This window comes from Oryctolagus cuniculus, chromosome 7 (assembly GCF_051225735.1).
Source record: "Oryctolagus cuniculus isolate XC-2025 breed Fujian yellow rabbit chromosome 7, ASM5122573v1, whole genome shotgun sequence".
NCBI lineage: Eukaryota > Metazoa > Chordata > Mammalia > Lagomorpha > Leporidae > Oryctolagus > Oryctolagus cuniculus.
Window position 1 is genome coordinate 46,543,116 of NC_142873.1, and position 13,305 is coordinate 46,556,420.

Below are 13,305 nucleotides of genomic sequence, written 5' to 3' on the forward strand. Positions count from 1 at the left end.
GGTTTGCCAGCATATTTGTTTTGCTTGCTCAACTATGATTTTTGAATTTTAATGGTATTTTCCCTTAATTCTCATGGAAATAAATAAGTAGCTAGCCCCCTTTTGGGTATATTGGCTATAATCACATAAATGCATCCCACCACCTGGACTGAGATTCCTAGTAAATTACACATAGGTGGGAAAAAACAGAAAGAGGTGTAAGGCAGGACTTGTCCAGGGAATTCCTTGAGGAGCACCCATACAAAAGCTTACTTCTGTGAGAGAGAAGGGTGACTTGTAGCCTCAGCATATACATTTCTCATGCTGGTCCTAACCTAGGTTAAGTGAACTATGCAAAATCCTAAAAAGAAAGGGGGGAAAAAGAGAGAGGTCTTCACTCTTCACCAAGGAGCTGTCTATCAGGTTTGCTTACCGAACCAAGAAAGTAAGTGTCAAGTCTGACAGTTCTAGGTAAACTCCTAGATTACAGACTTCAGTGCAGAAGCCCTTCATGAGGCAGAAATGGGGCAAGCTCAAAATGTCCCCTATTACTTCCACCTTCTTCACCTCACATATGGGACGGCAGCAACTGAGGGAGCAAATAAAATTCAATTCCACCATCATCTGGAACAATCTATACATAAATGAATAGCCACCAAGATTTATGTTCCTTGAGGGTGGGCATTTGACAAAGTGATTAACACACTGCTTGGAATGCCTGTATCCCATATTGGAGTACCTAAGTGCCAGTTCCACTTCCAACTCCAGCTTCCTCGTAATGTGTACCCTGGAAGACAGCATATAGTGGGTCCCTGCTACCCAAAAGGAGACCTGGATTGAGTTTCCAACTCCTGGCTTCAGCCTGCACCAGCCCTGGTTGTTGTAGACATTTGGGGAGTGAGCCAGTAATTGGGAGTGTCTGCCTCTCTCTCTTTCTGTCTCTCTCTGCCCCTTTCTCTGTCTCTATAGCTCCAAATCCAAATACATAAAATCTCCAAAGTATGCCATTAAAGGTCCTTACAGTCTCCTCAAAATTCAGAAAACCCAATACTTGCCTCTGTTGGACAAATGAAGAAGCAGAAATACAGAGAAGCCACTGAATCATTTAATAGTCCCCACAAACCGATTATGAACTAAAGTTTCATATATCCTGAAATGTAAGGGTGGGAGTTGCTGACAACCAAGGATAAACCCAGTTCCTAACAATAAAACAGCACTGAGATTTGCAAATGATCACCAGAGTTGAGAAAGCCTGATGGCTATAATGGGCTAGAATGACCGATTACCTTAATGTGCTTCTAGCAGAAGCAGACTCAAGCATTTAGGTGTCATAATCATTAGTAACTTGGGCTGAGCAGGATGATTATATCTACAGTAATGCATTACACCAGCTCTTTTTCTCCAGGGGCATCAATATGCTAATGAAACAAGAAAAGAAATAAGCAAACTTCATTCAAATCAACCATATTAAGAATAAAATTTTATAGACTTCAAGTTTTCTTATGAACACTTTAATAAACATTTTAAGGTACCCTCCAAAAAGTGTTTGCTGTTGAGGCAATTTCCAATGTGTAGGAAAACCATCATCTTAAGACTCAGGAATCTTCTCATCTGCCTTTTTAGGGAAGAAACCAAACCAATTCCTTCTCTCTCTCTCTCTCTCTCTCTCTCTCTCATTGTTCTGGAATTGCTTCAGGCAGCTTCCGTGAAATGAATTGGTTCTCATCAGTTTAGTTCAGAGTTCCTATTTAATCCCAACTTAAAACTTGTATCTTTTATAAAAAGTAAAGAGTTTAGAGGTTACTCCTTTGTAATGATGTCACAATAAAGATTATGAACATTTAATACCTTTATTTTATGGTTTTATTTAATTGTAACCAATTCAAGAAAATCAGAGATTCTGCCAAATAGTCTACCCTTGCATATTAGGTATGGCCAGTATCCTAACTGTCAGGAGACAAGGTCTGTGGATCTCGTGCCAATTAGCTACGTGAGCAAATATGAGATAAACAAGCCATTCGTGGAGACAGAGGTGGAGCTTGGCTTGGTTGGGAATGAATCAGGCCATCCCACAGAGTGGGTGTCTCCTTCCCAAGTTGCTCTCCAGGGCACAATTAAAACCCCTATAAAAGGCCAAGCTCCCAGTTACCAGGTACACTTGCCAGCAGTGTCAGCGAGCACTTGACTTCTTTCTCTGGTGAAGTGGGTAAGTCCCATTCTATGATATCACGTACTTCTCTGATTCTTCATTTTTCCATTGTAGATGTTCGGGAGTAGAAAAAGATTCTATGTGCTAGAAAAGATCGGTTTCTTATCAGAATTGTTAATTTTAACTCAATTGCATCTTCTTATAGTTGGAGCTATCACTTGAAAGAGAATGGCCCTCTCCCAAGCCCTAAACTCTATATATTTGCACATAAGGGGATGATCATATGTGGCTCTGATAGGGCTCATCTTCCTAAAATCTGCCATCTCAAAAGTTTGCCATCCTCTGTTCTTTTTATATTAGTTCTACCTAGCATGGGCCATCATCATATGACAGCTGAGAAGGACATAAAGAGTCATCTAGATATCTCTATACACTCAACCAGAAAAGTAATTCATGTATTTTTTTTTTAGATTTTTAAATTTATTTTATTTGAGACTTAGAGTTATAGACAGTGAAAGGGAGAGACAAAGAGAAAGGTCTTCCTTCCATTGGTTCACTCCCCAAATGGCCGCCAATGACCGGAGCTGTGCCAATCTGAAGCCAGGAGCCAGGCACTTTTTCCTGGTCTCCCACATGGGTGCAGGGGCCCAAGGACTTGGGCCATTTTCTACTGCTTTCCCAGTCCATAGCAGAGAGCTGGAGTGGAGGAAGAGCAGCCAGGACCCATATGGGATGCTGGCACCGCAGGCAGAGGATTAACTGGCCTCCATTCATGTATTCTTTTAACATCAACCTGCTGCTGGCTAATTCTTTTTATACTGCCAAGAGTCAAATGGTTTGTTTAGGGTTTTTAAAAGGTTAACCATAAGACCAACATCATTAACAGTATTCCAGATTCAGTTTGGTCTATTGGTTTTGGTAGCCAAACAGAAAGAAACTCTCAGAAGCTTCTATAGCTAAAGATCATGATATCCATAATATAACTGAGTTAAAGGAGGTACCCTGCACTCTCTGCTTTCTACCCTTGTGCATCTAAATGTTACACTGCCATCTTTTAAAAATATTCATTTTATTTACTTGAAGACCAGATAGAAGAAGAGACAGACAAAGAAACCTGCTGTCCATAGGTTCACTCACCAAATAGCCAGGAGCCAAGAACTCAATCAGCTTTCTCATGGAAGAGCACAGTAGTAGGGAGCCAGAATTACAGCAGAGCCAGGACTCAAACCAGGAAATCCAGTATGGGATGAGAGTATCCAAAGTGGCATCTTAACTGCTGTGTCGCATGCCCCAGTGTCATCTTTTAACTAGAAGTGTTTAATCTTATAGTTGGTGATTTATAAATTATACTCCTAGATATATCAAGGACTATAATGTTGAGACTAATTTACATTGACGTTTCATTGTTCCACTGCTACCACTTGTTTGTTGACATAATGGGTTGTACAAGATTCTATCCATTTAAGATGTTCTCATGTCTTTCTTCAGTTTTTGGCTTTCACCTATTCTCTTTGTTCAATTTTAGAAAGTAGTTATGGGTAGCAAATTTAAATTTCTTCATTCTTTTTTTATTGTCTACTAAGAAATATGCTGGAAAGCTGAAAGAAAGATAGAAAGAAAGGATATGGATAATCTAGGTTGGATAAACAATGAAAACTGGCTACTCATTTAGGATAGTTTGAATTTGATTCCTTGACTTGGAATTTCTCAAGATCTGTCTTCCCCTTCATGAATACAATATTCAAAGTTAAAAGCTTTATAAGTGCTTTATAATTAACTACAGCTGAAAAGTCAAATTATTTGGGAATCTATCTGAAACAGTATGAATGAAGCCTTCCCAAAAGCAGAGACAGAGTTTTGATTCTGAATCCTATTTTGTTCTAGGTTTACTTGAAGAAAGAAAAAAATGTCTCCACTTTTGAAAAGCATCATTGATATTATTGAAATTTTCAACCAATATGCCTCACATGACTGTGATGGGGCAGTACTAAAGAAGAAAGACCTAAAGATCCTTCTTGACAGGGAATTTGGAGCTGTCCTTCAGGTAAGAGCTAATGAGAAAAGGCAATATCTCTACGGATTCAGAGCAAGAAATGGTGACTTTTATATTCATTTTACACCATGAAAAGTCTGCACATCTCCCTATTTATTTCTGAGTCAGAAGGAACTAAAACTGGCATGATGGTCTGCACACTAAAGAAACTGGTAGAAATGATGAGAATGAACTGTTCGTGGGACATTACCATCAGTGATGTCAAATCAAACTAGATTTGGACTGTTTTAATTTGCTTCCAAATTTCAAGAAATGAAATAAGCCTGTTCTCTACTATAGAGGTGTTACCATAAATGTTTTACTGTTTTCAAACATAGGATTAGGAGTATTGGCTATTTAAGACAAAAAAGCTAATATAAATCATCATAACTTTCCATTGTATCTCTGTCTCTCTCTCTTTCTCGAGGTTTCATTCATTCTTATTTACCCAGCCCCCCCAAAAAATTGTGTTATTTTGATCAGCATTAATTTGCAAGATGCAAAGCTTTCCAAGGAATGTATGCTTTAAAATAAAGGTTTCACATTTTACATGGGGACACAAGACTTGATACATGCTAATTATTTTCTAATTGCTCTGAATGTCTGTTTTTAAACTTTTCTAAAACTTTGAGAGGGAGAGGAAAAGAGGGAGAGAGGAGAGTCTCATCTGTTAGTTCACTCCCCATATGTACTCAACAGCTGTGGTTGGGCCTGGGCTGGAGACAGGAACAGGGAACTCAATCTAGGTTTCCCACATGAGTGGTAAGACTCCAGTTCCTGTAGTCATCATGCTGCCTTGTTGGGAAAATGGAATTGGGAACCAGAGCACAGAACCAACCCCATGCAGTATGATGTGGGATGCAGGCATCTTAACCCTAAGCTAAATGTCCACTTCTTGAATGTGTCTTGAATGTCAGCATAGCATAACATAAAAGTATGTTATGGCTATGATAAAATTTTCTTACCTGTAAATAGTACATTGTAAAACAATTTTTTTCAACTTTTTTCATAGAGACCACATGACCCTGAGACGGTAGACGTGATGCTAGAACTTCTGGATCGCGACTCTGATGGTCTGGTCGGGTTCGATGAATTCTGCCTACTTATTTTCAAGTTGGCTCAAGCGGCTTATTATGCACTTGGCCAGGCCTCAGGGTTAGACGAGGAAAAGCGGTCCCACGGTGAGGGCAAGGGGCGCCTGTTACAAAATCGCAGGCAAGAAGATCAAAGGAGATTCGAACTCCGGGACAGACAATTCGAAGATGAACCAGAGCGACGACGCTGGCAAAAGCAGGAACAGGAGAGGGAGCTCGCTGAGGAAGAGGAACAGAGGAAGAAACGAGAGCGATTCGAGCAGCACTACAGTAGGCAGTACCGCGACAAGGAGCAGCGGCTCCAAAGGCAAGAACTAGAAGAGCGCCGCGCAGAGGAAGAGCAGCTGCGAAGGCGCAAGGGTCGCGACGCAGAGGAGTTCATTGAGGAAGAGCAGCTGCGAAGGCGAGAGCAGCAAGAGCTGAAGAGGGAGCTCCGCGAGGAGGAGCAGCAAAGGCGAGAGCGCCGAGAGCAGCACGAGCGGGCGCTCCAGGAGGAAGAAGAGCAGCTGCTGAGACAGAGGCGCTGGCGCGAGGAACCACGCGAGCAGCAGCAGCTGAGGCGCGAGCTGGAAGAGATACGCGAACGCGAGCAGAGACTTGAGCAGGAGGAGAGGCGCGAGCAGCAGCTGAGGCGCGAGCAGAGACTTGAGCAGGAGGAGAGGCGCGAGCAGCAGCTGAGGCGCGAGCTGGAAGAGATACGCGAACGCGAGCAGAGGCTTGAGCAGGAGGAGAGGCGCGAGCAGCGACTTGAGCAGGAGGAGAGGCGCGAGCAGCAGCTGAAGCGCGAGCTGGAAGAGATACGCGAACGCGAGCAGAGGCTTGAGCAGGAGGAGAGGCGCGAGCAGCTGCTGGCTGAGGAGGTGCGGGAACAGGCCCGGGAGCGAGGCGAGAGCCTCACCCGGAGGTGGCAGCGGCAGCTAGAGAGTGAGGCCGGCGCACGTCAGAGCAAAGTCTACTCCAGGCCCCGCAGGCAGGAAGAGCAGAGTCTCCGCCAGGACCAGGAGAGGAGGCAGCGCCAGGAACGTGAACGGGAGCTGGAAGAGCAGGCCCGCCGGCAGCAGCAGTGGCAAGCAGAAGAAGAGAGCGAGAGGCGCCGCCAGAGGCTGTCGGCCAGGCCCTCGTTGCGCGAGAGGCAGCTGAGGGCGGAGGAGCGCCAGGAGCAGGAACAACGGTTCCGGGAGGAGGAGGAGCAGCGGCGCGAGAGGAGGCAGGAGCTGCAGTTCCTCGAGGAGGAGGAGCAGCTCCAGCGACGGGAGCGTGCCCAACAGCTCCAGGAAGAGGACAGCTTTCAGGAGGATCGGGAGAGGAGGCGACGCCAACAGGAGCAGCGCCCCGGCCAAACATGGAGGTGGCAACTCCAGGAAGAAGCCCAAAGACGCCGTCACACGCTGTACGCCAAACCGGGGCAGCAGGAGCAGCTGAGGGAGGAAGAGGAGCTGCAAAGGGAGAAGAGGCGCCAGGAGCGGGAGAGAGAATATCGGGAGGAAGAGAAACTGCAGAGAGAGGAAGACGAGAAGAGACGACGCCAGGAACGCGAGAGACAATACCGGGAGTTAGAGGAGCTGCGGCAGGAAGAGCAGCTGCGTGACAGGAAACTCCGCGAGGAGGAGCAGCTCCTTCAAGAAAGGGAGGAAGAGAGGCTGCGCCGCCAGGAACGCGAGAGGAAACTCCGCGAGGAGGAGCAGCTGCTGCGCCAGGAGGAGCAGGAGCTCCGCCAGGAACGCGAGAGGAAACTCCGCGAGGAGGAGCAGCTGCTGCGTCGGGAGGAGCAGGAGCTCCGCCAGGAACGCGAGAGGAAACTCCGCGAAGAGGAGCAGCTGCTTCAGGAGAGGGAGGAAGAGAGGCTGCGCCGTCAGGAACGCGCCAGGAAACTCCGTGAGGAGGAGCAGCTGCTGCGCCAGGAGGAGCAGGAGCTCCGCCAGGAACGGGAGAGGAAACTCCGCGAGGAGGAGCAGCTGCTGAGACGCGAGGAGCAGCTACTGCGCCAGGAACGCGACAGGAAACTCCGCGAAGAGGAGCAGCTCCTTCAGGAAAGCGAGGAAGAGAGGCTGCGTCGCCAGGAACGCGAGCAACAACTTCGTCGGGAGCGCGACAGAAAGTTCCGCGAGGAGGAGCAGCTCCTTCAGGAGAGGGAGGAAGAGCGGCTGCGCCGTCAGGAACGCGAGAGGAAACTCCGTGAGGAGGAGCAGCTCCTTCAGGAGAGGGAGGAAGAGCGGCTGCGCCGTCAGGAACGCGAGAGGAAACTCCGTGAGGAGGAGCAGCTCCTTCAGGAGAGGGAGGAAGAGCGGCTGCGCCGTCAGGAACGCGAGAGGAAACTCCGTGAGGAGGAGCAGCTGCTGCGCCAGGAGGAGCAGGAGCTCCGCCAGGAACGCGCCAGGAAACTCCGTGAGGAGGAGCAGCTGCTGCGCCAGGAGGAGCAGGAGCTCCGCCAGGAACGCGACAGGAAACTCCGCGAGGAGGAGCAGCTGCTGCGCCAGGAGGAGCAGGAGCTCCGCCAGGAACGCGACAGGAAACTCCGCGAAGAGGAGCAGCTCCTTCAGGAAAGCGAGGAAGAGAGGCTGCGCCGTCAGGAACGCGAGAGGAAACTCCGTGAAGAGGAGCAGCTGCTGCGTCGGGAGGAGCAGGAGCTCCGTCGGGAACGCGCCAGGAAACTCCGTGAGGAGGAGCAGCTGCTTCAGGAGAGGGAGGAAGAGAGGCTGCGCCGTCAGGAGCGCGCCAGGAAACTCCGTGAGGAGGAGCAGCTGCTGCGCCGGGAGGAGCAGGAGCTTCGTCAGGAGCGCGACAGAAAGTTCCGCGAAGAGGAGCAGCTGCTTCAGGAGAGGGAGGAAGAGAGGCTGCGCCGTCAGGAACGCGACAGAAAGTTCCGCGAGGAAGAAAGACAGCTTCGTCGCCAGGAACTCGAGGAACAGTTTCGTCAGGAGCGCGATAGAAAATTCCGCTTAGAGGAACAGATCCGCCAGGAGAAGGAGGAAAAGCAGCTGCGCCGTCAGGAGCGCGACAGGAAATTCCGCGAGGAGGAGCAGCAGCGACGCCGCCAGGAACGCGAGCAACAACTTCGTCGGGAGCGCGACAGAAAGTTCCGCGAGGAGGAGCAGCTCCTTCAGGAGAGGGAGGAAGAGCGGCTGCGCCGTCAGGAGCGCGCCAGGAAACTCCGCGAGGAGGAGCAGCTGCTGAGACGCGAGGAGCAGCTACTGCGCCAGGAACGCGACAGAAAGTTCCGCGAGGAGGAGCAGCTGCTTCAGGAAAGCGAGGAAGAGAGGCTGCGCCGCCAGGAACGCGAGAGGAAACTCCGCGAGGAGGAGCAGCTGCTTCAGGAAAGGGAGGAAGAGCGGCTGCGCCGTCAGGAGCGCGCCAGGAAACTCCGCGAGGAGGAGCAGCTGCTGCGCCAGGAGGAGCAGGAGCTCCGCCAGGAACGCGCCAGGAAACTCCGCGAGGAGGAGCAGCTGCTGCGCCAGGAGGAGCAGGAGCTCCGCCAGGAACGCGACAGAAAGTTCCGTGAGGAGGAGCAGCTGCTGCGTCGGGAGGAGCAGGAGCTCCGTCGGGAGCGCGACAGAAAGTTCCGCGAGGAGGAGCAGCTGCTTCAGGAAAGGGAGGAAGAGCGGCTGCGCCGTCAGGAGCGCGCCAGGAAACTCCGCGAGGAAGAAGAGCAACTGCTGTTTGAGGAGCAGGAAGAGCAGAGGCTCCGGCAGGAGCGAGACCGGCGGTACCGAGCAGAGGAGCAGTTTGCCAGAGAGGAGAAGAGCCGTCGTCTGGAAAGAGAGCTGCGTCAAGAAGAAGAGCAGAGACGCCGCCGGGAACGGGAGAGGAAATTCCGGGAAGAGCAGCTCCGCCGCCAGCAGGAGGAGGAGCAGAGGCGCCGCCAACTGCGGGAGAGACAATTCCGAGAAGATCAGAGCCGTCGGCAAGTTCTGGAGCCCGGTACACGTCAGTTTGCTAGGGTCCCGGTGCGCTCCAGCCCTCTTTATGAATACATCCAAGAGCAGAGATCTCAGTACCGCCCCTAAGAGATGTTGCCGGTGTCCTGACACCTGCCAAAGCCTCAAGCAAAAGAAAGTGAGAAACAGTGCGTACCAAACGATAACGCAAATGTTTCTGGTTGTGGGAAAATTCTCTGATGTTAGAATGTGTCTTTTCTTCCAAAATCTTTACACTCATTTCATGTACTTTGTACTTCTACCTTTTATTCTTTGTCAAGTAGTTCTTTACTACAATATATCTTTGCTCTTTGGTGCAGATATAGTGAGCATTTTTTAAAACAACAACCCTTTAATTTGTTTAAGGAGTTTTGTTTGAGGAACACGTTGATTTATTGCCTTAAAAGTGGCAAGAATAATAGGACAATTTGATATTGAGAAAAATTGGCTCTACATCATTAACAATTGAACCATCTTGTGGAGTGTTCAAATGTTTTTAATGTTCAAGTTGATATTTCGTCTTAGGCCTAAATTTAATTCACCTTTACTTCCAAATAGCTTCAGATCTTTTGTGGCATAGTTAACACAGATTCTTCCAGGTGACTGAGTTTTTACAATCCTTGAATAGTACAAGGGGAAGTGACTTCTGCAGTAAAACTCCCTATGAAGTTAAGTCCTTAACTGGAAGAATACCACTTAAGAATAAGGTTTAGCTTGGAGACAAAATTCGGAATATGTTTTCCTACACAACTCCACTTGAACACAAACACTTAATCTCTTGAAGCAAAAATAAGATGTTTCTCAAACAATTTCAGAGCTCATATATTAAAACTATCTCCTGTAGTTTCTAGTGCTGTGTTCTGTTTCCCCCAAGTTTTGATGGGTTTGGGAATATACCTTTGTGAACTTTGTCTTAGAGGGAACCTGACCAGGATCCTATCTTGCTGTAGGACCCATGAGATCACAGAACGTGTTGGGGGATGGAAACGGGGAAAATGTGTGAACAGAGCGGCAAGTTTCTAGATGCTCTTTAACAAGATTCATCAGCCCACAATCCTTTGAGGCCTATTGATACTACCTTGGAGACAGTCTTGTTGAAATAATTGCACTGTGAGACATCAATAATAAATGTTTGGCAAGTAATTATTTGTGTCTGTTTTAATTACATCTTGGTCATAACTCAAGATCTAGTTGTCTGAATATTGGCATAAGTTCCCAATCACTTAAAAATACTTTGTTACTCTTATCTATGACCTAATAAGAAAAGGGGAAGACCCTCTTTTTCCCCACCTTTTTTCCCAGTTAAATTATTTCCATCCTCACACTGATTTCTCTTTCCAAGTGTTTTTGTTCATGACCCCAGAGTTTCCTATGCCTTTTCTTGCATTGACTCCCTAGTCATTACAAATACTCAGTGCTCTCAGTGTTTAATATTTCCTTCTGAGAATTCAAAAGCTTCTTATTCTCCGATGTCTGATAATTCAATGTTAGAAAAATAGCCTGGGGGTGGGTGCAGTGAATAAAGCCGCCACCTGCAGTGCTGGCATCCCATATAGGCCCTCATTTGAGTCCTGGCTGCTCCACTTCTGATCCAGCTCTCTGCTATGGCCTGAGAAAGTAGTAGAAGATTGTTGAGTTGGATCCGTTCTGAGAGGAGGAGCATGGTGGGGGCAAGAGGTGCGGAGTCACCACACAGACCCCTGGAGTCTGCTAAAAGCAGGCCTTAGGCGAGCAGCCGGCAGACTTGTTTATTTCAGTTGGTACAGCAGCTTAAATAGTCAAGGCAGCCAACCTGGTCAAGGGGTGGCCTATGCCCTAACCAATCACAGCCTGTTGCCAGGCAGTTTCCATTGCCGGTGGCCATCTTGGCATGGCCTTCTCATTCCACCACAGAAGATGATCCAAATCTTTGGGCCCCTGCAAATGCATGGTAGATCCAGAAGAAGCTCCTAGCTACTGGCTTTGGGTCCGTGCAGCTCCTGCTGTTGCAGCCATCTGGGGAGTGAACAAGTGGATGGAAGAACTCTCTCTCTCTCTCTCTGCCTCTGCCTCTGCCTCTCTAACTCTTTCAAGTAAACAAATAAGATCTTTTTAAAAAAAGAAAAACAGCCTGAAATTTCAGATCACTGCCACAGAAAATGACCCATTGATTGAAGCAATACAACCCAGGTAGTGACAATCAAATTTTGTTGTGGCCCTAATATTCCTGTGCCACCTGCAGGAGTCTGTATTTACAATTCACAGTTTGGAAATTATAAATAAGTCCAAGAAGACCCAGATCAGTATATCATAAGTTTTAATTGTTACAGTCATGGATGAAAAGATGCCCTAATTAATAATCAGTCAACATTTTGGTGAATTGAGACAAAGAAGCTAAGCCCATAGCTCTTGAATATCATTCTGAGAGACCAAGGTAGCATTCTCTCTCTCTCTCTCTCTCTCTCTCTCTCTCTCTCTCTCTCTCTTTCCCTCTCTCCACACATACACACAAAATAGATGCTCACCTAGGAGAGAATCGGAGACTCTCCCAAAATTGTCTTGAAATTTCATTTCTTTCAAATGATTACTAACTGCAAAAATACCTCTTCCCTAACGTAAGTTGAATACTTAAGGATCTTTACAGAAAATCTAGGAAGCACCTCATTGACTTTCTCTTGGGATCCTCTCAAAGGGTGCTCATCTGAGCACTTCCTTATAAATGTTCAGTCTCAGGATACCACTGAAATATTTTCATCAGATAATCTAGAGTTCAGTGATAATGATTAGGGTAAAAAAAAAAAAAACCCTTCAACTCCTTATACCACTTTACAAGATGAGGAGAATACAGTTTCCAAAGAAGAAATATTGTTTCATCATAGTTACAATGACATGTTATAGAACAACAACAAAAGTGTCAGCCAATGCCCGCTGGCTATTCTTTCGCATGCTGGCAGGAGAACATGAAAGCCAAATCTCTTGCTTCACCTGAATAATGTACTTGCATGGACAGGACCTTGAGTTTGTTGGGCAATTACCTGCTTCACTATAAACTGAGAGCTCTATTAATAGATTGGCGGCTGCTGTGATGAACAGCTGGTTTCCATGTGTTCTGGCCTGAATTGTGTTCCCTCCAAAGAATCATATGTTGAAGTCCTAACCTTTAGTGACTCGAGTTGTACTTTGGAGATACAGTATTTTTAAGGATAATTAAAGTGAGGTTGTTAGGTTGGGTCCTAACCCAATTTCACTGGTGTCCTTATAGTATGAAGAAATTTGGACACAAACATAGGAGAGGGAAGATGATGTAAAAACAGAGGGACAAGATGACCAACTACAAGCCAAGATAGAAGCCTGGACTAAATCTTTTCCTTACAGTCTTCAGAAGAAAACAGCCCTACTGACACCTTGATCTTGAACTCCAGAACTGTGAGAAAATAAATTCTTTTGTTTAAGCCTCCCAGCCCAAGGATACACCAGGTAAGCAGGGGTTGTGTTGCTAGCTAAGCCTATCTTATTGTGATGATTATCTTTTGACATTGAATAGATAGTTCCTGGTTGTTCAAAGACACTTTTTTTAAAAAATTAAAACCACCATAGTTTCATTGGGAAGTAGAAAGAATGAAACAAGGAATCAAAAGCCTGGGATTTATTCATTCAATCCATTCAACAAATATTACTGAACTCCTGGGTATGTGCCAGATATTGTTCCAGGCAATATCCCTACAGTAGTGAGAAAGCCAATCTGGCCTCTTTCTTCACTTTTCTGTGTGTCCTTTGCAAGCTGCATAAACTTTCTGGCCCACCACTGTTTGGTATTTCAAGCTATGATACTGGAATAGCTATCACCAAGGTTATTCCCAGGACTGAGTAAAAGTTATTTTAATTCTAACATTCAGTTTGTTCAATTGAAACTCTGAAAACAACTTTAACAATCCCTCTCCTCTACTTTTAACTTCAGGTATTAGAGAACAAGAGAAAAATTACCGACAAAGGTGATAAGGGCCTGGTTCCAGCTTCAAAACTTTTTTTTTTTTTAAACAACCATCCCTGAACTAACTTACACTTCCACTGGTCTCCTAAACTCTTCCTCAGAATACCTTCTTATCATCCCAGGTTTGTTCATTGAGGAAGAAGACTTTAAGCCTCCCCATTTTCCTT

The 13,305-nt window shown here is 46.6% G+C and overlaps 1 protein-coding gene across 1 annotated transcript; it reads left to right on the plus strand.

Annotated features, from left to right (window-relative positions):
* Positions 1-2,133: 2,133 nt before the first annotated feature.
* TCHH (trichohyalin) lies at positions 2,134-10,311 on the plus strand. The gene is made up of 3 exons (XM_017345876.4): positions 2,134-2,185; positions 4,013-4,172; positions 5,173-10,311. Exons 2-3 carry the CDS (start codon positions 4,035-4,037, stop codon positions 9,256-9,258), a joined length of 4,224 nt encoding a protein of 1,407 aa, XP_017201365.3. The 5' UTR covers positions 2,134-2,185; positions 4,013-4,034; the 3' UTR covers positions 9,259-10,311.
* The last annotated feature ends 2,994 nt before the right edge of the window (positions 10,312-13,305 follow it).

Bases quoted from the DNA above. Each gene is read 5' to 3' on its own strand.
- TCHH (XM_017345876.4), top strand. From the start codon at position 4,035: ATGTCTCCACTTTTGAAAAGCATCATTGATATTATTGAAATTTTCAAC. The intron at 4,173-5,172 runs GTAAGAGCTAAT...CTTTTTTCATAG, and splicing joins AATTTGGAGCTGTCCTTCAG to AGACCACATGACCCTGAGAC.